General features: G+C 51.7%; 2 protein-coding genes and 1 long non-coding RNA gene across 7 annotated transcripts in view; 2 read left to right on the plus strand and 1 right to left on the minus strand.

Annotated features, from left to right (window-relative positions):
- Window positions 1–5,182: 5,182 nt before the first annotated feature.
- LOC119399003 (uncharacterized) overlaps window positions 5,183–26,838 on the plus strand; it is a 45,704-nt gene continuing 24,048 nt past the window's right edge. The window contains exon 1 of one of the 3 annotated variants that reach the window (XM_049417875.1): window positions 5,183–6,304. In XM_049417875.1, coding sequence (XP_049273832.1) covers window positions 5,334–6,304 — 971 coding nt within the window. In that variant the 5' untranslated portion in view covers window positions 5,183–5,333. Of the gene's footprint in view, window positions 6,305–24,049; window positions 25,266–26,838 lie in introns of those variants that run through there. The other 2 variants (XM_037665818.2, XM_049417874.1) reach the window with 2 other exon arrangements.
- Window positions 6,311–7,379, plus strand: LOC125759351 (uncharacterized). Its single transcript, XM_049417889.1, has 2 exons — window positions 6,311–6,503; window positions 6,970–7,379. The coding sequence occupies exons 1-2, from the start codon at window positions 6,366–6,368 to the stop codon at window positions 7,231–7,233; spliced, it is 402 nt and encodes a 133-aa protein (XP_049273846.1). The 5' UTR covers window positions 6,311–6,365; the 3' UTR covers window positions 7,234–7,379.
- Window positions 6,958–26,838, minus strand: part of LOC125759354 (uncharacterized) — a 43,827-nt gene continuing 23,946 nt past the window's right edge. For all 3 annotated transcript variants that reach the window (XR_007416937.1, XR_007416939.1, XR_007416938.1), the window contains exons 2-3: window positions 26,050–26,192; window positions 6,958–7,083 (exon numbers count right to left, since the gene is read on the minus strand). This is a non-coding gene — a long non-coding RNA (uncharacterized LOC125759354). The remainder of the gene's footprint in view (window positions 7,084–26,049; window positions 26,193–26,838) is intronic.

Consider the following 26,838-nt stretch of genomic DNA (forward strand, 5'->3'; position numbering starts at 1 on the left):
TCCCATCCTTCTTCTTCACTAGCACCAGGGGGATGCCCACGGACTCTTCGACAGCTGGATGATGTCGTCGCATAGCATTTCCTCGGCCTGTTTCTTAACGGCCCCGCATTCTCGCGTCGAAACTCGGTACGGGCTCTCATGGACTGGTCCGGCACCTTGCTCTGTTAAGATGCGATGTTTCGCGACTGAGGTCTGTCGAATTGTTGACGACGACGAGAAGCAGTCCTTGAATTGCAGGAGCAGGGCTTTAAGCTGGTCTTGCTTGTGCTTCGGAGGCTCGGGTTCCCGTCGAAATCTCTTTGGAGACCTCCATCCTGCAAAGCAGGTTCGGTAGCATCGAAGAGGACGAAAGCATTGCTGGCGTCCATGAATTCGTCGATCTAGGCGACCGTCGTACCTATATTGAGGTGCCTATATTCGTGGCTGATGTTTGTCAGCACTACCTTTGCTTTGCCGTCGCGCAGCTCGGCTATGCCTCGTGCGACGCAAATCTGACGGTTCTGAAGAAGGTGCTGATCGCCCTCAACGAGGCCTTCCAGGTCTGCTGATTTCTGAGTGCCGACAGAAATGACGCTGGAGCGAGAGGGAATGGTGACCTGGCCTTCCAGCACATTCAAGGCGTGCTTCCCAGGCGGCGTGTACGGCGGTAGTGCTTTTTCTGTGGATAGTGTTATCGACTTGGATCTCAGATCGATGACTGCACCATGAAGGCTTGAGAAGTCCATACGAATGACATCTCTCGAGCAACAGTGCAGGACTACGAAGTTCGCGGGATAAATCCGGTTGTTAATGGTGAGTCGCACTGTGCAGATTCCCTCCGGCGTTACTAGACGACCTCAAGCTGTCGGGATTTCGGGGCCTTCCCAGGCTGTCCTAACTTTCTTCAGCTTCGTGGCGAACGATCTGATGGCACAATAGTCGGCTCTGGTGTCGACGAGCGCTGTGACGCTGTGGCCATCGATAAGAAGGTCGAGGTCGCTAGTTCGTCGTCTCGCGTTACAGTTAGGTCGTGGCGTCGGGTCACGGCTACGCCGGTTTGTTCCGCTGCTGCCCCGTTGCGTTGTCAGGTCTACATCTCTCCGCGAGGTTTTGTCGTCAGAGCTTTCTCTGGTTCACGTCGTGCCCTGAAGGTTTCGTCGTGGCGTCGTCGTCGGCAGCGGAGGATCTTCAGTATTTCGCCGTACAGCAACCGCACCTCCATCGATTACTGCCCTTAGTTTTCCGGATACGGGCTAGGTGACCGGCCCCGAGGTTGGCCAGTCTATGGTCGGCATTGGAGAGAGACGTAGCGGCCTGGCGATGGCGAAAGGAAAGGTTGTCGGGGTGTTCACTGCGCTCCTGCGAAGTAGTCGGCGATGTCGCGTGGTCGTTCACCCTGCTGTGGACGCGGCACGTCAATGGCGAACCCACGCAATCCCATCTGTCTGTACTGGAACCGGCGGTAGGTGTGGCCAGCTTCTCCGCAATGGTAGCAAAGTGGGCGGTGGGCGGGGGGCGTCAAACGTCGGTCTTCCTCGGCGTGTATCGCTGGCCGGCTGGCGGGCGGTATGACGTTGGTGGTGGCGGCGGTGGTGTCCGGCGGCGGGACTGCGGTGGTGCGGCGTCTCCACGTCGGCGGTGAGGGGGCGCGTTACGGCGGGCTGCAGCAGCGTAGCTCATAGCTTGTGGCTCAGGCTGCACTGATTCAGGTGCTCCCAGAAATAGCTGGATTTCCTGGCGTACGACGTGGCCGATCGGGTCCACTTGAGGCTGGAAGGAGGGCAACAATTTACGCAGCTCCTCCCGCACGATGGCTCTGATGGTGTCACGCAGGTCATCACATTGCAGCGCCTGAACCTCGCCGTAGGTCGTCGTAGGAATGTGGCGGTTCTACTGCCTCGTACGCATTTTCAGTGTCTTCTCGATCGCTGTCGCTTCCTTCAGGAATTCCTGGACGGTCTTGTGCGGGTTACACATCAGCCCCAAAGAGTTCTTGCTTGACTCCTCGCACGAGGAAGCGGACTTTCTTCTCCACGAGCATGTCGGGGTCAGCGTGGCGGAACAGTAGGCCATGTTTTCGTTCGGGTGTTGTGCCTGTGTCTCCAATAAGGCCGCGGCCCTTTCTTTTCGGACGACGCTTGTGAACGTCGCCAAACAAAAAATTGCCGCGAATGAGGTCCCAGGGACGGAGTGCGGACTCCCGATTCTCGTACCAGGTCCTCCCTGCGTCTTCCAGGTAAAAGTACACGTGGCGGAGGTTGTCGTCGTCAGAGTTCCACTTGTTAAATGAAGAGACCCTCTCAAACGTCTCCAGCCAGATCTCGGGGTCTTCACATGGTGAACCAGGGAATATCGGCGGCTCCCGTGGCGGCTGCCTCACTATCGCTGCAGGGGACACTGCGGCCGTCATTGTGCTTGTTGTCTTCGTCGCCGTGGCTCTTGGCTTGTCCGGTAGGGGTCCGTATGGAGGGGTAGTCCTTTCAGTCTGCGGCTGGCTCGACTTTCGCTGATGGTATCGGTGTCTTGTTCGCGACGTGGGCAGGGTTCACGGCTTGGCGGGGCCGTCCGGTACATGAACGAGCAGCACCTCCACCAGATGTCACGTGGCCGTGACGTCGACGAACACAACAGGCGTGTTCGAGGTGAAACTGTTTCTTTGGCCGAACTTGTGGCCGGCAAATGAAAACTCTACTACAGCAATACACGCTGTACACTCATAGCGGCGAACAGGGCGTCAGCCGTTGATAAACTGCTCATGGCTGGCACACGCCGTCTTTTATACATCACGCATCGAACTTTCCAGTCTTATCACTGGTGGTCGCGCAAGCTCTGGAATAATCTAGACTATTCGCGTCCTGCGCGCAATTTTAACAAAACGATCTACTACAATCGCGAAGCTTCTCGAACACTGCGGCGCGGCCAGCGTCGAGCGTTGATAACCGTCCCTGCTGGTCAAACCCGAATACATCAAAATAAAACAAGCGGGCGTAGCAATATGTATGACGTAAGTTACCTCGGAAGACGTATATGTAATGAGATGTACCATAGTTTCTCTCACAAAACGAACCCTGTATCCCAACGGCTGGTTCCTTGTGTAATGATTCCCAGTGTTGGCTAAATGTTGCCTAGCATTGTACAGTATTGGCGGATAAGTGGCAGGTGCCAGGGCAACGTTTGACAGCACATGCGAAACGTCATAAGTGACGTCATTAAACTTATTCTTTTACTTGGACCTAGAAACTTCGTCTTCATTGTTTTCTCGCGCTGTGGGGTTCCTTCACAACGCCTTGTTTTGGACAGCACCCGGTACACCACTATATCGGCATAGGTATGCGAAGTTTCTGCAGTTCATTCCATCCACAGTAATTCGGTGCACACAAATGTCCCTTTGTAGTCTTCGGAGGGTGGTAGGCTCTTCCATGCCTAATTTTGGATGAAGAAAGTGGATATTGCCTTCTTTCTAACCGCAGTCTGCAATAGTGCGGCGCAGTTGATTGAATATCCTCCACTCTCGACGCTTCTGGTTAAGAAGCCAAATCCCGTCTGGTATGCTCATGGCCGATAGCATGTTCTGCTTCTTTTCCTGCCAAAGGTGGCAAAACATTTAGTGAGCTGTCAACATTGTGCCGTCCTAATAAATGCGTAGCCGCTTCATATGTGAATAAAGAGGCAATATATTTAAACTGGGCGGGGCAGATTATAAAGCGCCATTCATTTAGACAAAAAACTGTCTAGCAGCCAGTAGGATCCCCTGAAATCAGCTGACCAATCTCAGCATCTGTCAGCCCTTACTTGTATATTTGGCTCTTATTTATTCTTTTTATTGTGTACAGTTATTAAGGACAAAAACGCGAAACAAGTCTTTTTTTAATGTAAGGACTGCTATGAGCGATCGCTCGAGAAAATCGTCGCATATCGCTACAAATATGCGCGGTAAACATAAGGCTGGCGTAGACATGTAGGCGATTGAGTCAAAATTACGTCAATATAACACGAACTCAAGACGCTGCAAACGAAAGTATCTGCATTACTTAGCCCTAAGTTTTCGCGTTTCAATTCGTAAGCAAGGTACATTTACAACCCCAAATTTCTCAACGTAAGATTCTGGTCATCACGCTTTATCACACCGAAGCAGCACGTTATCAGCGATAATCCAGGAACTCTTGTAAAGCGTCGATATCAGTCATCTTGCGTGATTCCAGTGGCTCTGGAATGTCCGGCGCTGTAAACGCAAAGGCATGATGTCACACGAACGTTTTTTTTTTTTTTTTCATGCGGCGCCGTCGAACCCACGAGGTCCTGAATCTGCTTAGTTTTATGATATCACAGGCATATAAGACGGCGAAATCAGCAGATTAAAGCGCTGACACTCGATAATGACCGTTACGAGTGACTCCTTTGAGCAGTTATCTGCCGTGGAGGCCCGTAGCCAGGGGGGGGGGGGGGGGCACCCCTCCACCCGCCTTGAAATTAGATGACACATGGTGTTTTATCGAAAGTAAATCATGAAAATAGGCGTTTTTCTCAAATAGTCAAGGCTTTCAGCATGTAGCCCCCCTCCCGAAAAAAATTCGTGGCTACGGGCCTGCTGCCGTGTTACAAACGCAAAACTACGTCACACACCTTCGCCGCGACACACATACGCCCACAAAAGCGTTCGCCTTAGCATACGTTAAAGGGACACTAAAGAGCAAAATGATTTTTCTCATTTTAATAAAGTACTATTTCACGATACGAAAAACCGCACGCTTGCTGCGAGAAGACGCTTAGTAAGAGAAAACGCGCAAAAACAATATGTGTGCCGACGCCTCCATGAAGTTCTGGTGATTTTCGATTTTCTCGATTTTCTCCTCCATTATAAACCAATGATAGCGAAATTAACGACATTAGAGTTCTCAGAGCACAATTTATCGATCTAAGCCGATTCACTGTTTTTCTTTGTGTCCCTTTTAGGTTGCTTCGAGAGTGACGACAGCACAAGCGCACACCCGTGACGTCACATTATTCAAACTACCGGAACGTATCACGCCTGTGACGAGTGTCACCCGGACGCTCCGCTGCTATATATTTCGGATGAAGTTATCTGGCCACGCCACTTGAAGTTATCATTCGACGAGGGTGAACCGTTTGGCTATCCTATCGAAATGAACGTACGCCTGCGCGCCAACGAACCGCTGAGCAGACTGGCCGAACAGCTCGTCGGCGGGCCACTGTCCGTAGGGGAGTTGGACCTCACAAACTGCATCGGCGTCGACGTCAACCAACTACTTCCCCTCATCGCCGAATGCGGGCTTCTCCAACGCTTGCGTTGCCCCTCCTGCGCCATACCGCCCAGCAATGTGATCAGGCTTGCGATGCAGCAGCTACCGTACCTTACGGAAGTCGAGTTCTCCTGCCTCGTTGACAGAAATGCCTTGCAGGCCGAGATCAAAAACATAGTCTCATCGAAGTACCCTCCAGGCGGCGGCGCTTTCACCCTGAGACGCATATACTGCGAAGTGGGCCAGCATCACAACTTTGTCCTACTGTTGGCTTTACTGCACCACTCCCCCAATGCGAACGATCTACACGTGCATTTAGTGTGCGGTGATTTCCAGAAGACTGTCGAGGCGTGCCGCGGCCTCCTTGCGACGCACAGACAGCTGGAGACGTTCACGTTCACCTCGGAACTGCCTTCGCCTATCCAGGACGAACCGGTTCCACCATTCGATTTCGCCACGCTCGCCGCCGTCTGCGCAAATATCAGCCACCTGAGGTCCGTAAGCTACTGGAGCTGTGCTCGACTACGGGACCTCGCGGATGACAGCGCTGCAAGACGGATTATGCTATTTCAGACGATCCTGGTCGCTGTTGAGGACGACCTCACGACGGAATGGATTCGTTTGGCCAGCGTGAAACACGATTGGAAGAACGTGCGCCAACTATGCCTCGTCCTGTTGCCGCCGCGCCCGTCCATCTTCTACCCAGCGGCAGGCGGCAACTACCGCGACTGTCTTCGTGCATTCAGCAATGCACTCGCGCACGTCGTCGAGATTAACATAAGCACGTTCCATTTCGAAATTGGTCTCGACGTTACCGCGCTTCTTCAAGAAGGCTCGCTGCAGTTCCTGCAGTCGCTCTCGGCGCCCCCTTGCGGCTTTCGTCCGTGTCAGCTCTGCGCCGTCTGGCGCTCCACTGCCCCGACTTCCAGGAACTGGACGTCCGCTTCGAGAGGAGGGGCCTTTTCCCGGTGCGATGGATGCGAGGGCAATAGCTCCCTTGTTACCGAGGAAGGTACCGAATTTCGCGACGGCGCCAGCCCCGTCTTTCGGAACGGGCTTGCGAGGTTGACCTTGAGCCAACTACACGACGCTGCGTGCCTGTGGTTCATCGAGTCTTGCAAGCCAATGGCCACACTGCGGTTGTCCTACTGCCCTTTGGAGATTCACTACGAGCTTCTGCGTCGCCCGCTCGCCGACAGCAGCGGCCCGAGCTGCCTCATCATTCAGCACCACGTTTTTAGGTTGGACGACACAGCTCTGCTGGTGAGTACTTTGCCCTTGCCCACACCATTTTCTTGCCGCGAACGCGAAATGTCTCACTGCTTCCCTATGTTCGACTCGTGTGGACGACACCAGAAGTATTACGAATCATGTTTCTCTACGTACTACGCGTTCTCACGTTGCTTACTATGGTTCTAGTTGAGTGCGCGTGTAGCGGTTAACACTGTCATGCTCTAATGGCACTACACTTTAAGCTTCGCTGTGCTATTTTCTGTCGCATATACCAGTGATTGTTTTGCGTCTTAGTGTAATGGCAACAGATTTCAAACCTTTAACCACTTACCGCTGCTGTTTCTGCTATTTTATGATCCTCTGCTTCCAGAAGTTACTACAGACCTGTATACGAACCTGTATACGGACAACTTCTATTCTTCCAAAATTCTCCTTACGCTGTTCCCTCTCCCGAAACACCGATGAGACCCTAGTTTCCACGTCCTTTCCATTGCAGGCCAACCTTAACCGCTTTGGCCAACTGCGGTACTTGTACCTTCTATTGGAAACGCCTCTGTCACCCAGCGCGGCATCGAATGCCGTGACCGCCGCCAGCCGGAGCCTACCGCAGCTGAAATGCCTGCACGCCCACTACCAGGACGTCGTCGATCCCAACCTTCTCGGCACTATCACGTGGCTGCGGGACCTGGAGGGGCAAAGGGTGATCGCGTGCTTCGAGGCGGTCCCTGCTTCCAAAGTTGTTCGACGGCTACCTTCATAGGACTCGCAAAGCCGCTCAACCGTGACATCCAGCCGATGCTGTAACTGAAGGCTACGACACTTTTACGAAGGACACGCAAAATTTTGCTGTAGAAAAGACGTTGCACCCTACCTTTCTTTAGTTGGTACATGTGCACTAATAAATAGATCAGACTGTGTGCTTATTGCTTCCTTCTCTCTGGTTGGCTTGGAGCATAGCGAAGCCAGAAACGAGGACACACGGACACAAGACTTTTTTTTTAATGTTTCGACGAAAATTTTTCAAGTTAGATGTCGCAAAATCTCACCCCTGACTACGCCCGGCAGGGCAGAGGCCTCTCTCCTGTTTCGTCGATCAACTTGGTACGGTGCTTGTTACGAGTACATTAACCCCGCACGCTTCTGAATCACAACTGCCCGTATAACTTTCTGCCTCCCCCTCCCGCGCAGTGCCGTCTCTTGGAATCCATTCTGTTAATCTTAATGGCAAGTGGTTATCTTCATTTCTCTCTGCATCCCATGCCCATCCCGTCTTCGTGATTTCGACTAAGGTGTCGGCAATGTTTATACGCACAGAAACCGCGCCCATAGCATATCGCATCTTTGTGTTGCATATTACGAAAACAATCTACTGGGTCACAGCACAAGACCAACATAATACATAGCTCGTGAAGGGACGCTTCAGGTAGGCTAAGGTAATCAACTTTATAACGAACATGACACTGTATTGTTTCCACGTTGTTCAGCGAAAATATCAAGAGCCCGTTTCTTTCATTGAACATACAGACTTCCGTTATTTTCTGCCAGTATGTACGGAGGACGTTTCGACAGAAGTGTAGTCCCGTTCGACGTTTCCCTCGTGAGCAATGCCCCGTGACGCGCAGGTGCAGTAGAGCGCGATCCAACCGCGGACGTGCGTCAAGTATTGAACACAGACGCAAGTATAGACATCAATATATAGACAGATGGTCACTTGTGCCTACGTGTGGGCGGCGTTGATTTAGTTCAGATCACTGCGTTCGCATATCAAAATGCACCTGCGAGTGCGGACCGTGTATCGTGTGAACGTTGAAAGAGCGTCTGGATCGTTTTTCTGCACAGCATTTACAAAAAGAAAACACGCATCTTCCAAGAGGATTTAAATTTGTAACATGCAGCTCTTCTTTAGGACCCCTAGCTGTCGTCATTGTTGGCGTGGTCACGCTAAAAAAGGCCACTCACCAAAGTGGAGAGGAGGGTGTCTAATGAGGGGGAGAGAGAAATAGGTGACTGAACGAGCTTACGTAAGGCCGACGATTCAATGAGTGGATACAGTAGAGTCACGTGATGAAGCTTACGTGAGGCGGACGATTGAAACAGTTGATTGAAAGGAGATCCGTTGCCCCTGAAATGGCAGGAGGTACACTGGAGGTGACAGCAAAAGATTTAGCAGAAAGAGAGGAGTTAGACTAACCCAGGCCGACCAGAGCCGTCGATTGGAACTACAGACCTTACTTAGCTTAAATAAAAACGAGAAAAAATTCAGAATTATCTGCGCACAACGAAAGAAAGAATTTCCTAGAATAGTGAATGGGCAGTTCTTCACTGTTCGACGGCAGTCCCTCGCCCTCAGTCTTTCTGCCATTTCAGGGGCAACAGCTCCCCTCTTACTTCACTCTTTGAATCTCCTGCTTTACGCAAGCTTCATCACGGAACAATCCCTTTCAAACAACAATTTCAATCGCCCTCCTTCCAAAAAGGGGCCCCGCAACACCCTTCCATGTAATCATCGAATGGCTTCATAAAAACAGCCTGTTGCCTCACGAGTCGACTGTCGCAAAAATGTTTAGAATCGCCAAGTACGAGCGGAGTTACAGGGATATGTCGCACCCTTCAAGCGCTTTCGCTCTCCTTTCTTACCAGCAGGCACGCTTAATGCTACGCAGAGGGGATGACAAGAGTGAAAGAAAATGCGCTCTTTCGTCAGCTCGCGTTGGGCACTTTCTTTTCTTTTTTTCTTCGAACGCGCGGCTTATTTTCAGTGTGATCGCCACCGCGGAAACGTGCCGGCATCCCGCGGCCGCCGCAGTAACTATGTAGCTCGCGGTACTGAAATCAGTCAATGGCCGGGACGTTGCGTTTGCGGCATCATTTGTCGAGAGAAGAAGGAACGATTTCTAGGTCAATTCGAAAATTAATTGAAAACACCAGGCCATGTGCTCTGCCGCGATGTTTGGCTCACGTGTTTTCAGGAGCCTCTACTACCGATGGGCAGCATTTTCTAACCATGCCAAAAAAGTGTTGCAAGGCCCCTTTAAGGTTCATCACGTGACCTTCCTTCCAATTCACTGTTTGGATTGCCCGCCTTACGCAAGCGTCATCATGTGACCACCTTTCCCTCAACGCCTCTCCACCCTTGTCACGTGCCCTTTTTAGCGACCACGCCAATGACGCCGACAGCACAGAGTCCGCATCAACGCCTTCACTGTAAAACTGTTCCGACTCTAAGGGTCCTATTAAATTTGCATAGCACGCAGGAAACCCGTATTAATGAATCATATGGGTTTGACTAGCTCCTGCTAGCAGATTAAACCAGGTTTGGTCTTTCCTCGGTTTTATTGAACACTGCGTAAGCTTTACCGCGAGTCGAAATAAAGCTCATGCAGATTAGCTCCCGCGCCAACGGAGGTGATGAAGTCATTAAGTTCTTTAGCATGCCCGTCAAGCTCACAGTGTAAGCGTCCATGTACTGCGCATATAATCCGACTAAGCCGTCACGGCAACTGACAAATAATTTGGTGACGCATCAACAGTGCGCCGTGCTGGGTAACAGCCTTATACATAAATGAAACATGAAACGTTTAAATGTCTCACGGGAATGGAGGCGGAGGGGTACCATTACTACGCAAGAAAAAAAAGAGTACCCGATGCTCATTCGGACAAGAGAGTGAGCTGACCAATCTCCATCTGTGTCAGCATTTAGTTGTACGGCTTCGTTTCAAATTGTGATTTTCACTCTGTGGGTTCCGGACCACCAACTACGATGGCAAGAATACAGTTGCCGCCCGCTCTTCCATGCCCAGAAGCTGCACGCTAGCTACGATAATCCACGAAATCTTCTCGAAGCGTCCGTAACATCGATGCCGCGTGATGCAGCGCATCTCGAACGTAGGCTGCTGTGAACGCCCACGAATGCTCTCGAAGGAACTTCATACCCTATGAAGCCTCGTCGTATGCACAAGGTCCGGTATTTATTTCTTTTTGTGAAAAAAAAACATAATGGTTACTATGCCGAAGTGGTCATCGACCGCTTCGAACAGTTACCTCCGCGGAGCTAAAACAGCACAACTCGGCCACACTTCTTCAGAAGAACAAACATACGCATAAATTTGCGCAGCGTTCCTAATTAGTATGAGCAAGGTATCTTCGCAGCGCCTCTTCCACGTCCCCCAAACCCGTTGGTCGAATCCAAAACACCAAATGCTTCACAATGGATGAAGAAATGAAGACGAAGCGATGATACGACGCCGATAATGGCCTGCCTTTGGTCTGCGCCTTTCCTGGAGCAAAGTTGGGCAGTCAAAGATTCTTGGAATTCAACATGGGGGGACTATGGCCGCCATTATCCTCAAATACATTCGTGGCCCTAACCCTGCTCTTTAAACAATGACGGATTGTGTCCGCCTGATTAACGATATGAGGTAGATTTAGCGCAATCTCACCCCCCGCCCCTCCCAGAGACAACTAAAGGATGCGCGCGCATATGAACATAGGCTTCCAAAGCAACGTCGGGCGGCACCACTGCTCTGATCGCAACTAGGGGCATCCACGGCCAGAACACTGCCGCCCCAGTTTCCGCGCACGCGCAGAGCTCTCAGATTGCATCTGTGGTGCGTCGCAATGTAACTATTGCTGACTAGCAGTGCTCTGGCCGAATGAGGAGCGCATGCGCGCACGTGTCCTTGCCGCCGCCGACGGCATATCCGCGACAAACTGCCTTCGCGGGCGGCGTCTGCCCCCATTAGCTCATTGCTCATCCGCGCAAGTACCGCGCCCAAACTTCAGTTTGGGTTCCCTATACGCCCTTTAAAGAGTTCGCCTTGCAATCTCGGCCCGTATTCTCAAACGATCGCGAAAGGCGATAGCATCGAGTTTGGCGACGTAGAATGTGATGCGTTCAACAACTAAAGAAACGCTTGTGACGTCATTGTTGCACTGGCCGTTGGTGTTACGAATGTCTCGCAACTCAGGAGTGAGTGCACCCGACTGCGACGTTTTCGAGCGTATGCTAGCTTCTACGCAGTGGCCCGGCTTGGCTGTGGCTACTTGAAATATAAGACTGTTGAAAGTGCTTTCAACGTTCTCTTGTGCATTGTTTAATGCACAGTATAATCTTTAAAGAATACAATTTGCGTGTAATGTATTTTCGTTGAGACTTTACTACGGCGTACTCGGAGAGTTCAGGTGTAGTGTGCCGCCGCAGCGACATCGTCTCAACATCTCAACATGTTAACGGCACGCGATAAACCACGCGAGCAACGCACCGTTCATCTTCCTGGAACGTTCAAACCACGAAATGCCACGCGCTGGCAAAGAGCAAGTAGTGAAAAGACCCCAAGGTAATGCTCGCTGAAAGCATCAGAGTGAAAAGTGCTGCGCACATCCACCGAGGATTAAGCGCTAGAAGCTACCGTCTGTGTCAGTGAAATGATAGACTTCACCACCAACCGAATGTGAAAGGTGTGTTCGTTTATTCCAGGCATGTCAGGAGCACCGTAGAGCACCGTCATGTCGACGGAAATAACAGATGGCGCCCGCACTTTCCCGGTTTTGCTCAATAGCCAATCAGAGCGCCCCAAAGGCGATACTTTTGCCATTGTCGCCTTTTGCGATCGTTTGAGAATACGGCCCCTGTTTAGTGTGCGTCAGCAGTGACGAGAGCACCACCGCTCCTCCGTGATGTCATATTCTTTATACCTTTCGTCTCGAGTCACGTCTATGACGAATGTCACCTGTCCAAGGGTCATGTGGGAGGCTTCAGTGATCTAACGAAGGCCACAATAAGCTATCGTTCAACAAGCACGAAGTGTTCGCCGGAGCACCGATATGAACGTACGCCTGCGCGCCAACGAACCGGCGAGCAAACTAGCCGAGCGGCTGAGGCGGGCTGGCGGACCATTGGCAGTGAGAGACTTGGACATCACAAATTGCTTCGACGTCAACGTCCAGCAACTAGTTCCCCTCATTACAGAATGCAAGCTACTCCAACACTTGCGGTGCGCCGCCTGCACCATACCGCCCAGCGACGTGTTGATGTTGGTGATGCAGCGGCTACCGCACCTCGTTGAAGTCGAGTTTTCATGCCTCATCGACAGAACGATCGTGCACGCCGAGATTAGTCGCCTAGCCGGAATAGCGTGCACTCTAGGCTGCAGTGCTCTGAAACTGCAACGCCTGTACGTCGAAATTGGACAAGAGCACAACTTCCGCCTACTCTCCACCTTCTTGCGTTGCTGCCCCAACGCGAGCTCCCTACACGTGCACCTAGTGTGCGGTGAATTCCATGAAGCCGTTCGGGAGTGCCACACCCTCCTTGAAGAGCACAGACAACTGGACACGTTCAGGTTCACCTCCGAGCTGCATTCGCCCTTTCAGTGCGATCCGCCCAGTGCTCTCCATTTCGCGTCTATGTCGCAGTCTGCGCCAACTTCACCTACCAGAGGTCCAAAAACTTGCGGAGCTGCGCACGACTACAGGACCTCGCGGAGGCCGGCGTCGAACCCCAGACTATACCATTTCAGACGGCCTTGGTCGCGGTCGAAGACCAATTCACGCCTGAATGGCTTCGCGCGGCCAGCATCACACACGACTGGAGGGACGTGCGACAACTATGCCTAGTACTATTTCTGCCACACCTGTCTACCACCTTCCCAGCGGCGGACGGCACGTACCGCGACTGTCTTCGCGAGTTCAGCACGCAGCTCAGGCAGCTCGTCGAGCTCAACGTAAGCTCGTTCCATTTCGGACCCGGTATCGACGTCACCGCATTCTTTGAGGGGGGCTGGATGCCGTTCCTGCAGTCGCTCTCGGCGGCCCTTGCGGTTTTCGCAGCGTCTTGACCCTGAAATGTCTGGCGACGTACTGTCCGACTTCAAGGAACTGGACGTTCGCTTTGAGAGTAGAGGCAGCTTTTGCCGGTGCGCTGGATGCGAGTCTGAAACCCTTTACGTTAGCGGATTTCACAGCTTCCCCAGTCCCGCCTTCCGGAACGGGCTTGCCAGGTTGACACTGAGCCGAGTGCACGACGCTGCGTGCCTGTCGTTCCTCGAGTGCTGCAGGCCAGTTGCTACACTGCGGTTGTCCTACTGCCCTTGGAGCTGGACTACGAGCGTATGTCTCGCGCGCTCGCCCACAGCAGTGATCCTATCTGCCTTATTTTACAGCACCATCTCCTACGGTTGGACGACACGGATCTGCTGGTGAGTGCCTTTGCGTTGTGCATACCCTTTCCTTGCCACAAACGGGAAATACCTCCTTGGTTCTTTACATTCGAAGCGTCTCGACGACAGTAACTGTGGCCAATTTTTAGATTCATCTGTCTCTATACCGTTCGGGCTCCTTGCTTAGGACGGTTAAAGAGGAGTGCCTGTGATGCCGCACTGTAGTACTCGCGTGTCATAATGCACCGCACTGTACGCTTACCGGGCTGTTTTCTCTGGTGCATATCACTGATTGTAATGGCCCTCGCCATCATCCTTAGCCTGTTTTAGCCTTCTGCAGGACGAAGTCCTCTACCAATGATCTCCCTTCACCCTATCCAGTGTCAGCTGGTTCTCATTTATCCCTGCCAACTTCTTAATTTCGTCCCTCGATCTAACTCTGTCTTCCTCCACTGCTGTGCTCATTTCTTGTTAACCGTTCCGTTGCTGTTAGTGTCGTCTGGTTGTCGGTGCTACGCGTTACGTGGCCACCACAGGTTCATTTCTTTCGCTTGACATCAACCTATTTTGTCCCATGCCACATTCTATCGTTCTGTCGTAGTCTTCCGATCCCTTGATGTTACTCGTATCGTTTCTAGTCCCATTTCATCATGCGTGGTTCTTAACTTTTTGCCTGGCTGCTTATCCCCGTGTTCCCCTTCAGTGCAATGCAAAAGCCATTTGTAAGCAGTGTAGTCTGCGTGTGTGTGGCTGTGTGTTATGCAATTTTTAAGCTATCACTGTTGTTTTTATTACATCAAAATTCTGTTTCTAGACTTTACTGCAGACCTGCAGATTCAGTCTATCGTGCTACCGACAGCTCCTGTTGCGTGTTAGTCGCCTTCGAGCTGTTTGAGCTTCCGTGTCACCAGTGCGGCCAAAAAATTTCCACATTGTTTCTATTACAGGAAAACCTGCACCGCTTCACCGACCTCCAGTACTTGTACTTCCTGTTGTACACGCGTCTGGACGAACGAGAGTTACCCAGTTCTATGACTTGCATCTTGCGGAGCCTACCACAGCTCAAGTGCTTGCACGTCCACTACGAATGCGACGACAGTCCCAGAGTCCTTAGGACAGCAACCTGGATGCGTGGACCTGGCGGGGAAATGAGTGACGAACTGGTACGCGGTGGTCCCTGCTTCCAAAGTTGTTCAACGGCTACCTTCATAGGACTCGCAAAGCCACTGAACCGCGACTTCCAGCCGATGCTGTAGTTGAAGGCTGGCAAACTTTTATGAATGACAAGCACAATTTGCTGAAGATAAGAAGTTGCGCCTTACCTTGCTTTAGTTGGTACATGTGCACTAATAAACACAGTACACTGTGTGCTAATTGTTTCTTCGTCATGGGATGGCTTGGTTCGTAGCGAAGCATGAAACAGACATGGCAAGAATGTACAAGCGCACACGACAATTTTACCACTTCCAACGACAAATTCTTAATTTTGGTGTCGGTAAAACTTCATCATCGGCCTCACTACGCCCACTGCAGGCGCATCTCATCTCCAATGTTTCGTCAGTCAACCCTGGCCGGTGCTTGCTGCGGCGATGTTATCCCTTGAAACTTCGTAATCGCATCTGCCCATCTAACTTTCAGGCTTCTCCTCGCGCGCTTGGCTTTCTTTAGAACGCTGTCTTTTTTTTTTCTTAACAGCGGTCACTTTGCCTTTGCTCTACATGCCCTGCCCTTCTTTATTTCGACTAAGATGTCGATCAAACTCACGCGCATAGAAACAACGCGGCTAGCAATGTCTCGGCTTTGTGCCACTTTGAAAACTGCTTCAATGCAGCAATCTTCGACCTACTTAGTCACCATCCAACACATAAACAGGGATAATAATTGTAGGTGAAGTCCCCTTACAAGACACGCTTAGATAATCTACTTCTTTAGCGAACAATGACATTGGTTTGCTCACACGTTGTTCAGCGCCAGATATGATGCGACCGGTTCCTATTGCTGATTTTCCCCTAATATTGAGCCAAAATATTGTCACGGGGTCGTGACGTCGACGAAGGCAGCAGTCGGCGTGTCTGGGATGAAACTCTTTGTTTGGCCGAACTTGTTGCCGGGAAACGGAAAGTCAAACAACAGCAATATACACCGTGCACTGATAGCGGCGAACAGAGCGTCGGCCGTCGATAAAACTGATGATGGCTGGGACGCACCATCTTTTATACATCATACATCGAACTTTCTAGCCTTATCCCTGGTGGTTGCGCAAGCTCTGGAATAATCTTGACCATTGGCGTCATGTGCGCAATCTTGAAAAAATGGTCTACTACAATCTGGAATGTTCCCAGACATTCTGGCGCGGCCTGCGCAAGACAGAGTTCATACGCGCAACGGACCAGTTACACAAACATAGCAAATGAAGCGCGCGTTGCAATATGCTTCGTACATATTGGGAGAAATGCAGTATCATTTTACGTTTTGTTCGTAAACAATGTCCCATGGTGCGCAGGTGCAGTAGACAAAGGTTCAACCGTGGACGTGCGTCGTCAAGTATTCAGCACACACACAAATACACACCTGAAGTACAGAAAAAGAAGGTCATTTGTGTCTGTGAGCTCGCGGTGTCGATTTATTTTGACCGCTGTACGTATCTTCCTAAGGGACAACAGGAGAGACGTGGGTCAGGGAACAGACGGTCGTTACCTACTTCTTCGTCGAAACCAAGAAGAAGAAATGGGCAGCCATGTGGCGCGAAAGCAAGATAACCGCTGTTCAATAACAATGACTGAATGGATTCTAAGCGATGGCAAGGCCGTGAGGGTGAAGCAACATGTTAGATGGGTAGATGAGATTAAGAAGTTTGCGGCGACAACGCGTGAGTGCAGGAGGCGCAGGACCGGGTTGACTGGCGAAACCACGGAGAGGCCTGAGCCCTGCATTGGATGACGATGGCCTGACATATAAACGCAATGGCGAGTGCGGACCGTGTGTCCTGTGAAAGTTGACAGTGTTGCGGTCCCTGTTAGGTATAGCATTTAGAAAGAAATACGTGTGGTTTAAAATGCCATTTAATTTTTTTTAATTCTCGTTCTCGCGGTCACGCCGCCGACGGCGACGTAACTGCGCGAACGAGTGCGTGCCACAGGAATTGGGCAAGCAAAGTGGGTACGAGCCACATAAACAAGCAAGCAAGCCGAGGTTTGGTTGCCAAGGAAGCCCATAACTTCCCATGATCCATTTCTTCAGGCTCTCAATAAAGTTGATTCCTCTCTCTCTCTCGCTCTCCGTGTCTCCGGTTAACGTATGTTATAAAGCGTGGTGGGACAGTTAAATACGACCGGGCGTCACGCAATATGAATTACGTAACTAGTGGGTCGTTTTAAAGCTTCCAACCCATTACAAAGGGTTCAGCCATAATTCTTCATCGTCATCAACCGTCCGCATCAACAAAACGCACATAATGCCTCGCAGATGTACCTCGCTTCTCCGCAGAATGACGAATAATGTCGTGGTGGGTGCTTCCCAACTTCCCAAAAATTATGATTTGTGGCGTAGTGGGTACGTTGTTGATGCACTTGTATTAGTAGCCACAAGAGAGTTATAACAGGCTCTAAATATACTTGTATAAGTACATTTTCTGTGCGTCTGTTCTCGAATCCTGCAAAAGTATTGCTCGTGTATTTCTACTACTTTTTATTTCTTTGTTTTTTGTATTTAGAGAATATTCTCGCCCCTTATGAAATGCCCTAAGGGCCCTTAAGGGTCAAAACACTGATTATGATGATGATGATGATGATGATGATAGAAATGCCGCTCTTCCAGCTTTCGCTGTGACTGGCTGCGCGTTCCCAGGCCTGGCGTTTTTCTTGCGAGCGTGCGAGAAACACCCAGGTGTTCAGACGGTCGGGTCGTCGTGCAGAGCCTGGAGTACCTCTGGTCGCAATGTCGAGGGCACCACGAGAAGGCAATCGGCTAGAAGCGGCGAGAAGTTCTTCTTTAGGAGAACACCGTTGCGCAAGAAAAATAACGTTGGTCCCCACGTGAATACCTTTGGAACAACGGTGGTTCTGCCCTCGAGGTATTCCACAAGGCCCGTGAGTTCTGGGTCCGTCCGCTGTCGTCGGCGAAGTCGTCGGCACTTGTGGTTTCAAGAGCAGTCATCCTCCTGGTCGTCCTGCGGCGGGGGTCGACTGGGTCGCGAGATAGGAAGTCAGCGTCGGAGCGCTTTCTTCCGGACTTGTAAACGACGGTAATGTCCAATCCTTGAAGTCGTAGGCCCCACCGTGCGAGGCGACCTGAAGGGTCCTTTAACTTAGCTAGCCAACTCAGGCGTGGTGGTCGCTAACAACTTCGAAGGGCCGGCCGAGAAGTAGGGGCGAAACTTGGATGTAGCCCAGATGATGGCCAGGCACTCTTTTTCTGTCGTGGAATAGTTGATTTCGACAGTTTGATAGCGACCGGCTAGCATAACCCTGTCTAGCCCGTCCAGTCTTCTGCACAAGGACGGCGCCGAGTCCTACGCTGCGTGCGTCGGTGTGGATTTCCGTATCGGCGTATTCGTCGAAATGCGCTAGTGTCGGAGGCATCTGAAGGTGTCGTTTCAATTTTTGAAATGCTTCTATTTGCGCCGTTACCCACTTTAATGGCACGTCGGGTCTTGGTGAGGTGCGTTATCCCCTCGGCTATCCGTGAAAATTCCTTGACGAAGCGTCTGTAGTACGCGCACAAGCCGAGAAAACGGGCGTACGGCCTTCTTGGTCGGTGGTGGCGGGAAGGCAGCGATGTCAGCTGTTTTCCGCGGCTCCGGGCTAACGCCATCCTTGCTGATCACGTGACCCAAAAACAAGAGCTCCTCGTACGCGAAGCGGTACTTTTTAGACATCAGGTTGAGTCCGGAGGTCTTGATTGCTTGAAGTATAGTTTCAAGGCGCCGAAGGTGTTCGTCGAAGTTTGAGGAAAACACAACGACGTCGTCCAGTACACGAGGCACGTCTGCCACTTCAAAGCCGGCCAGTACTGTATCCATAATCCGTTGAAAAGTCGCAGGTGCCGAGCAAAGACCAAAGGGCATGACCTTGAACTCGAACAGGCCGTCCTGCTGTTATAACGGCAGTCTTTTCAACGGTCTCTCTCGTCGAATTCTATTTGCCAGTAGCCGGTCTTGAAGTCCATCGACGAAAAGTAATTTGCTTTGTGTAGTCGATCCAGAGCGTCGTCTGTCCGGGGAAAGGGACACATGTCCTTCTTCGTGACTTTGTTCAGGCGACAATATTCCACGCAAAAAACGTAGAGTCCCATCCTTCTTCTTCACTAGCACCAGGGGATGCCCACGGACTCTTCGACAGCTGGATGATGTCGTCGCATAGCATTTCCTCGGCCTGTTTCTTAACGGCCCCGCGTTCTCGCGTCGACAACTCGGTACGGGCTCTCATGGACTGGGTCGGGCACCTTGCTCTGTTAAGATGCGATGTTTCGCGACTGAGGTCTGTCGAATTGTTGACGACGACGAGAAGCAGTCCTTGACTTGCCAGGAGCAGGCTTTAAGCTGGTCTTGCTTGTGCTTCGGAGGCTCGGTTCCCGTCGAAATCTCTTTGGAGACCTCCATCCTGCAAAGCAGGTTCGGTAGCATCGAAGAGGACGAAAGCATTGCTGGCGTCCATGAATTCGTCGATCTATGCGACCGTCGTACCTATATTGAGGTGCCTATAGTCGTGGCTGATGTTTGTCAGCACTACCTTTGCTTTGCCGTCGCGCAGCTCGGCTATGCCTCGGACGACGCAAATCTGACGGTTCTGAAGAAGGTGCTGATCGCCCTCAACGAGGCCTTCCAGGTCTGCTGATTTCTGAGTGCCGACAGAAATGATGACGCTGGAGCGAGAGGGAATGGTGACCTGGCCTTCCAGCACATTCAAGGCGTGCTTCCCAGGCGGCGTGTACGGCGGTAGTGCGTTTTCTGTGGATAGGTTATCGACTTGGATCTCAGATCGATGACCTGCACCATGAAGGCTTGAGAAGTCCATACGAAGAATGAACTCTCTCGAGCAACAGTGCAGGACTACGAAGGTTCGCGGGATAAATCCGGTTGTTAATGGTGAGTCGCACTGTGCAGATTCCCTCCGGCGTTACTAGATGACCTCAAGCTGTCGGGATTTCGGGGCCTTCCCAGGCTGTCCTAACTTCTTCAGCTTCGTGGCGAACGATCCGCTGATGGCACAATAGTCGGCTCTGGTGTCGACGAGCGCTGAGACGCTGTGGCCATCGATAAGAAGGTCGAGGTCGCTAGGTCGTCGTCTCGCGTTACAGTTAGGTCGTGGCGTCGGGTCACGGCTACGCCGGTTTGTTCCGCTGCTGCCCCGTTGCGTTGTCAGGTCTACATCTCTCCCGCGAGGTTTTGTCGTCAGAGCTTTCTCTGGTTCACGTCGTGCCCTGAAGGTTTCGTCGTGGCGTCGTCGTCGGCAGCGGAGGATCTTCAGTATTTCGCCGTACAGCAACCGCACCTCCATCGATTACTGCCTTAGTTTTCCGGATACGGGCTAGGTGACCGGCCCCGAGTTGGGCCAGTCTATGGTCGGCATTGGAGAGAGACGTAGCGGCCTGGCGATGGCGAAAGGAAGGGTTGTCGGGGTGTTCACTGCGCTCCTGCGAAAGTAGTCGGCGATGTCGCGTGGTCGTTCACCCTGCTTGTGGACGCGGCACGTCAATGGCGAACCCACGCAATCCCATCTGTCTGTACTGGACCGGCGGTAGGTGTGGCCAGCTTCTCCGCAATGGTAGCAAAAGTGGGCGGTGGGCGGGGGGCGTCAAAACGTCGGTCTTCCTCGGCGTGTATCGCTGGCCGGCTAGCGGGCGGTATGACGTTGGTGGTGGCGGCGGTGGTGTCCGGCGGCGGGACTGCGGCGGTGCGGCGTCTCCACGTCGGCGGTGAGGGGGCGCGTTACGGCGGGCTGCAGCAGCGTAGCTCATAGCTTGTGGCTCAGGCTGCACTGATTTAGGTGCTCCCAGAAATAGCTGGATTTCCTGGCGTACGACGTGGCCGATCGGGTCCACTTGAGGCTGGAAGGAGGGCAACAATTTACGCAGCTCCTCCCGCACGATGGCTCTGATGGTGTCACGCAGGTCATCAGATTGCAGCGCCTGACCTCGCCGTAGGTCGTCGTAGGAATGTGGCGGTTCTACTGCCTCGTACGCATTTCAGTGTCTTCTCGAGCGCTGTCGCTTCCTTCAGGAATTCCTGGACGGTCTTGTGCGGGTTACACATCAGCCCAGCAAAGAGTTCTTGCTTGACTCCTCGCACGAGGAAGCGGACTTTTCTTCTCCACGAGCATGTCGGGTCAGCGTGGCGGAACAGTAGGCCATGTTTTCGTTCGGGTGTTGCGCCTGTGTCTCCAATAAGGCCGCGGCCCTTTCTTTTCGGGACGACGCTTGTGAACCTCGCCAAACAAAAAATTGCCGCGAATGAGGTCCCAGGTACGGAGTGCGGACTCCCGATTCTCGTACCAGGTCCTCCCTGCGTCTTCCAGGTAAAGTACACGTGGCGGAGGTTGTCGTCGTCAGAGTTCCACTTGTTAAATGAAGAGACCCTCTCAAACGTCTCCAGCCAGATCTCGGGGTCTTCACATGGTGAACCAGGGAATATCGGCGGCTCCCGTGGCGGCTGCCTCACTATCGCTGCAGGGGACACTGCGGCCATCATTGTGCTTGTTGTCTTCGTCGCCGTGGCTCTTGGCTTGTCCGGTAGGGGTCCGTATGGAGGGGTAGTCCTTTCAGTCTGCGGCTGGCTCGGCTTTCGCTGATGGTATCGGTGTCTTGTTCGCGACGTGGGCAGGGTTCACGGCTTGACGGGGCCGACCGGCACATGAACGAGCAGCACCTCCACCAGATGTCACGTGGTCGTGACGTCGACGAACACAACAGCCGGCGTGTTCGAGGTGAAACTGTTTCTTTGGCCGAACTTGTGGCCGGCAAATGAAAACTCTAACTACAGCAATACACGCTGTACACTCATAGCGGCGAACAGGGCGTCAGCCGTTGATAAACTGCTCATGGCTGGCACACGCCATCTTTTATACATCACGCATCGAACTTTCCAGTCTTATCACTGGTGGTCGCGCAAGCTCTGGAATAATCTAGACTATTCGCGTCCTGCGCGCAATTTTAACAAAACGATCTACTACAATCGCGAAGCTTCTCGAACACTGCGGCGCGGCCAGCGTCGAGCGTTGATAACCGTCCCTGCTGGTCAAACCCGAATACATCAAAATAAAACAAGCGGGCGTAGCAATATGTATGACGTAAGTTACCTCGGAAGACGTATATGTAATGAGATGTACCATAGTTTCTCTCACAAAACGAACCCTGTATCCCAGCGGCTGGTTGGTCTTGTGTAATGATTCCCAGTGTTGGCTAAATTTTGCCTAGCATTGTACAGTGTTGGCGGATAAGTGGCAGGTACAGGGCAACGTTTGACAGCACATGGGAAACGTCATAAGTGACGTCATTAAACTTATTCTTTTACTTGGACCTTGAAGTTTCGTTTTCATTGCTTTTCTCGCGCTGAGGGCTTCCTTCCCAACGCCTTGTTTTTGGACAGCACCCGGTACACCACTATATCGGCATAGGTATGCGAAGTTTCTGCAGTTCATTCCATCCACAGTAATTCGGTGCACACAAATGTCCCTTTGTAGTCTTCGGAGGGTGGTAGGCTCTTCCATGCCTAATTTTGGATGAAGAAAGTGGATATTGCCTTCTTTCTAACCAGCAGTGCTGCAATAGTGCGGCGCAGTTGATTAGAATATCCTCCACTCCCGACGCTTTCTGCAGTCCTTAAGGAAGCCAAATCCCGTCTGGTATGCTCACGGCCGATAGCATGTTCTGCTTCTTTTCCTGCCAAAGGTGGCAAAACATTTAGTGAGCTGTCAACATTGTGCCGTCCTAATAAATGCGTAGCCGCTTCATATGTGAATAAAGAGGCAAATATATTTAAACTGGGCGGGGCAGATTATAAAGCGCCATTCATTTAGACAAAACAACTGTCTAGCAGCCAGTAGGATCCCCTGAAATCAGCTGACCAATCTCAGCATCTGTCAGCCCTTACTTGTATATTTGGCTCTTATTTATTCTTTTTATTATGTGCAGTTATTAAGGACAAAAACGCGAAACAAGTCTTTTTTTAATGTAAGGAATGCTATGAGCGATCGCTCGAGAAAATCGTCGCATATCGCTACAAATATGCCCGGTAAACATAAGGCTGGCGTAGACATGTAGGCGATTGAGTCAAAATTACGTCAATATAACACGAACTCAAGACGCTGCAAACGAAAGTATCTGCATTACTTAGCCCTAAGTTTTCGCGTTTCAATTCGTAAGCAAGCTACATTTACAACCCCAAATTTCTCAACGTAAGATTCTGGTCATCACGCTTTATCACACCGCGAAGCAGCACGTTATCAGCGATAATCCAGGAACTCTTGTAAAGCGTCGATATCAGTCATCTTGCGTGATTCCAGTGGCTCTGGAATGTCCGGCGCTGTAAACGCAAAGGCATGATGTCACACGAACGTTTTTTTTTTTTTTTTTTTTTCATGCGGCGCCGTCGAACCCACGAGGTCCTGAATCTGCTTAGTTTTATGATATCACAGGCATATAAGACGGCGAAATCAGCAGATTAAAGCGCTGACACTCGATAATGACCGTTACGAGTGACTCCTTTGAGTAGTTGTATCTGCCGTGCAGGCCCGCAGCCAGGGGGGGGGGGGGCACCCCTCCACCCGCCTTGAAATGAGATGACACATGGTGTTTTATCGAAAGTAAATCATGAAAATAGGCGTTTTTCTCAAATAGTCAAGGCTTTCAGCATGTAGCCCCCCTCCCGAAAAAAATTCGTGGCTACGGGCCTGCTGCCGTGTTACAAACGCAAAACTACGTCACACACCTTCGCCGCGACACACATACGCCCACAAAAGCGTTCGCCTTAGCATACGTTAAAGGGACACTAAAGAGCAAAATTATTTTTCTCATTTTAATAAAGTACTATTTCACGATACGAAAAACCGCACGCTTGCTGCGAGAAGACGCTTAGTAAGAGAAAACGAGCAAAAACAATATGTGTGGCGACGCCTCCATGAAGTTCTGGTGATTTTCGATTTTCTCGATTTTCTCCTCCATTATAAACCAATGATAGCAAAATTAAGGACATTAGAGTTCTCAGAGCACAATTTATCGATCTAAGCCGATTCACTGTTTTTCTTTGTGTCCCTTTTAGGTTGCTTCGAGAGTGACGACAGCACAAGCGCACACCCGTGACGTCACATTATTCAAATTACCGGAACATATCACGCCTGTGACGAGTGTCACCCGGACGCTCCGCTGCTGTATATTTCGGATGAAGTTATCTGACCACGCCACTTGAAGTTATCATTTGACGAGGGTGAACCGTTTTCTATCCTATCGAAATGAACGTACGCCTGCGCGCCAACGAACCGCTGAGCAGACTGGCCGAACAGCTCACAGACGTCGGCGGGCCACTGTCCGTAGGGGAGTTGGACCTCACAAACTGCATCGGCGTCGACGTCAACCAACTGCTTCCCCTCGTCGCCGAATGCGGGCTTCTCCAACGCTTGCGTTGCCCCTCCTGCGCCATACCGCCCAGCAATGTGATCAGGCTTGCGATGCAGCAGCTACCGTACCTTACGGAAGTCGAGTTCTCCTGCCTCGTTGACAGAAATGCCTTGCAGGCCGAGATCAAAAACATAGTCTCATCGAAGTACTCTCCAGGCGGCGGCGCTTTCACCCTGAGACGCATATACTGCGAAGTGGGCCAGCATCACAACTTTGTCCTACTGTTGGCTTTACTGCACCACTCCCCCAATGCGAACGATCTACACGTGCATTTAGTGTGCGGTGATTTCCAGAAGCCTGTCGAGGCGTGCCGCGGCCTCCTTGCGACGCACAGACAGCTGGAGACGTTCACGTTCACCTCGGAACTGCCTTCGCCTATCCAGGACGAACCGGTTCCACCATTCGATTTCGCCACGCTCGCCGCCGTCTGCGCAAATATCAGCCACCTGAGGTCCATAAACTTTTGGAACTGCACTCGACTACGAGACCTCGCGGATGACAGCGCTGCAAGACGGATTATGCTATTTCAGACGATCCTGGTCGCTGTTGAGGACGACCTCACGACGGAATGGATTCGTTTGGCCAGCGTGAAACACGATTGGAAGAACGTGCGCCAACTATGCCTCGTCCTGTTGCCGCCGCGCCCGTCCATCTTCTACCCAGCGGCAGGCGGCAACTACCGCGACTGTCTTCGTGCATTCAGCAATGCACTCGCGCACGTCGTCGAGATTAACATAAGCACGTTCCATTTCGAAATTGGTCTCGACGTTACCGCGCTTCTTCAAGAAGGCTCGCTGCAGTTCCTGCAGTCGCTCTCGGCGCCCCCTTGCGGCTTTCGTCGCGTGTCAGCTCTGCGCCGTCTGGCGCTCCACTGCTCCGACTTCCAGGAACTGGACGTCCGCTTCGAGAGGAGGGGCCGCTTTTCCCGGTGCGATGGATGCGAGGGCAATAGCTCCCTTGTTACCGAGGAAGGCACCGAATTTCGCGACGGCGCCAGCCCCGTCTTTCGGAACGGGCTTGCGAGGTTGACCTTGAGCCAACTACACGACGCTGCGTGCCTGTGGTTCATCGAGTCTTGCAAGCCAATGGCCACACTGCGGTTGTCCTACTGCCCTTTGGAGATTCACTACGAGCTTCTACGTCGCCCGCTCGCCGACAGCAGCGGCCCGAGCTGCCTCATCATTCAGCACCACGTTTTTAGGTTGGACGACACAGCTCTGCTGGTGAGTACTTTTGCCCTTGCCCACACCATTTTCTTGCCGCGAACGCGAAATGTCTCACTGCTTCCCTATGTTCGACTCGTGTGGACGACACCAGAAGTATTACGAATCATGTTTCTCTACGTACTATACGCGTTCTCACGTTGCTTACTATGGTTCTAGTTGCGTGCGCGTGTAGCGGTTAACATTGTCATGCTCTAATGGCACTACACTTTAAGCTTCGCTGTGCTATTTTCTGTCGCATATACCAGTGATTGTTTTGCGTCTTAGTGTAATGGCAACAGATTTCAAACCTTTAACCACTTACCGCTGCTGTTTCTGCTATTTTATGATCCTCTGCTTCCAGAAGTTACTACAGACCTGTATACCGAACCTGTATACGGACAACTTCTATTCTCTCCAAAATTCTCCTTACGCTGTTCCCTCTCCCGAAACACCGATGAGACCCTAGTTTCCACGTCCTTTCCATTGCAGGCCAACCTTAACCGCTTTGGCCAACTGCGGCACTTGTACCTTCTATTGGAAACGCCTCTGTCACCCAGCGCGGCATCGAATGCCGTGACCGCCGCCAGCCGGAGCCTACCGCACCTGAAGTGCCTGCACGCCCACTACCAGGACGTCGTCGATCCCAACCTTCTCGGCACTATCACGTGGCTGCGGGGACCTGGAGGGGCAAAGGGTGATCGCGTGCTTCGAGGCGGTCCCTGCTTCCAAAGTTGTTCGACGGCTACCTTCATAGGACTCGCAAAGCCGCTCAACCATGACATCCAGCCGATGCTGTAACTGAAGGCTACGACACTTTTACGAAGGACACGCAAACTTTTGCTGTAGAAAAGACGTTGCACCCTACCTTTCTTTAGTTGGTACATGTGCACTAATAAATAGATCAGACTGTGTGCTTATTGCTTCCTTCTCTCTGGTTGGCTTGGAGCATAGCGAAGCCAGAAACGAGGACACACTCGGACACAAGATTTTTTTTTAATGTTTCGACGAAAATTTTTCAAGTTAGGTGTCGCAAAAACTTCACCATCGGCCTGACTACCCCCCGGCAGGGCAGAGGCCTCTCTCCTGTTTCGTCGATCAACTTGGTACGGTGCTTGTTACGAGTACATTAACCCCGCACGCTTCTGAATCACAACTGCCCGTATAACTTTCTGCCTCCCCCTCCCGCGCAGTGCCGTCTCTTGGAATCCATTCTGTTAATCTTAATGGCAAGTGGTTATCTTCATTTCTCTCTGCATCCCATGCCCATCCCGTCTTCGTGATTTCGACTAAGGTGTCGGCAATGTTTATACGCACAGAAACCGAGCCCATAGCATATCGCATCTTTGTGTTGCATATTACGAAAACAATCTACTGGGTCACCAGCACAAGACC

The sequence above is a fragment of the Rhipicephalus sanguineus genome, chromosome 7, assembly GCF_013339695.2.
Source record: "Rhipicephalus sanguineus isolate Rsan-2018 chromosome 7, BIME_Rsan_1.4, whole genome shotgun sequence".
In the NCBI taxonomy this organism is placed as follows: Eukaryota; Metazoa; Arthropoda; class Arachnida; order Ixodida; family Ixodidae; genus Rhipicephalus; species Rhipicephalus sanguineus.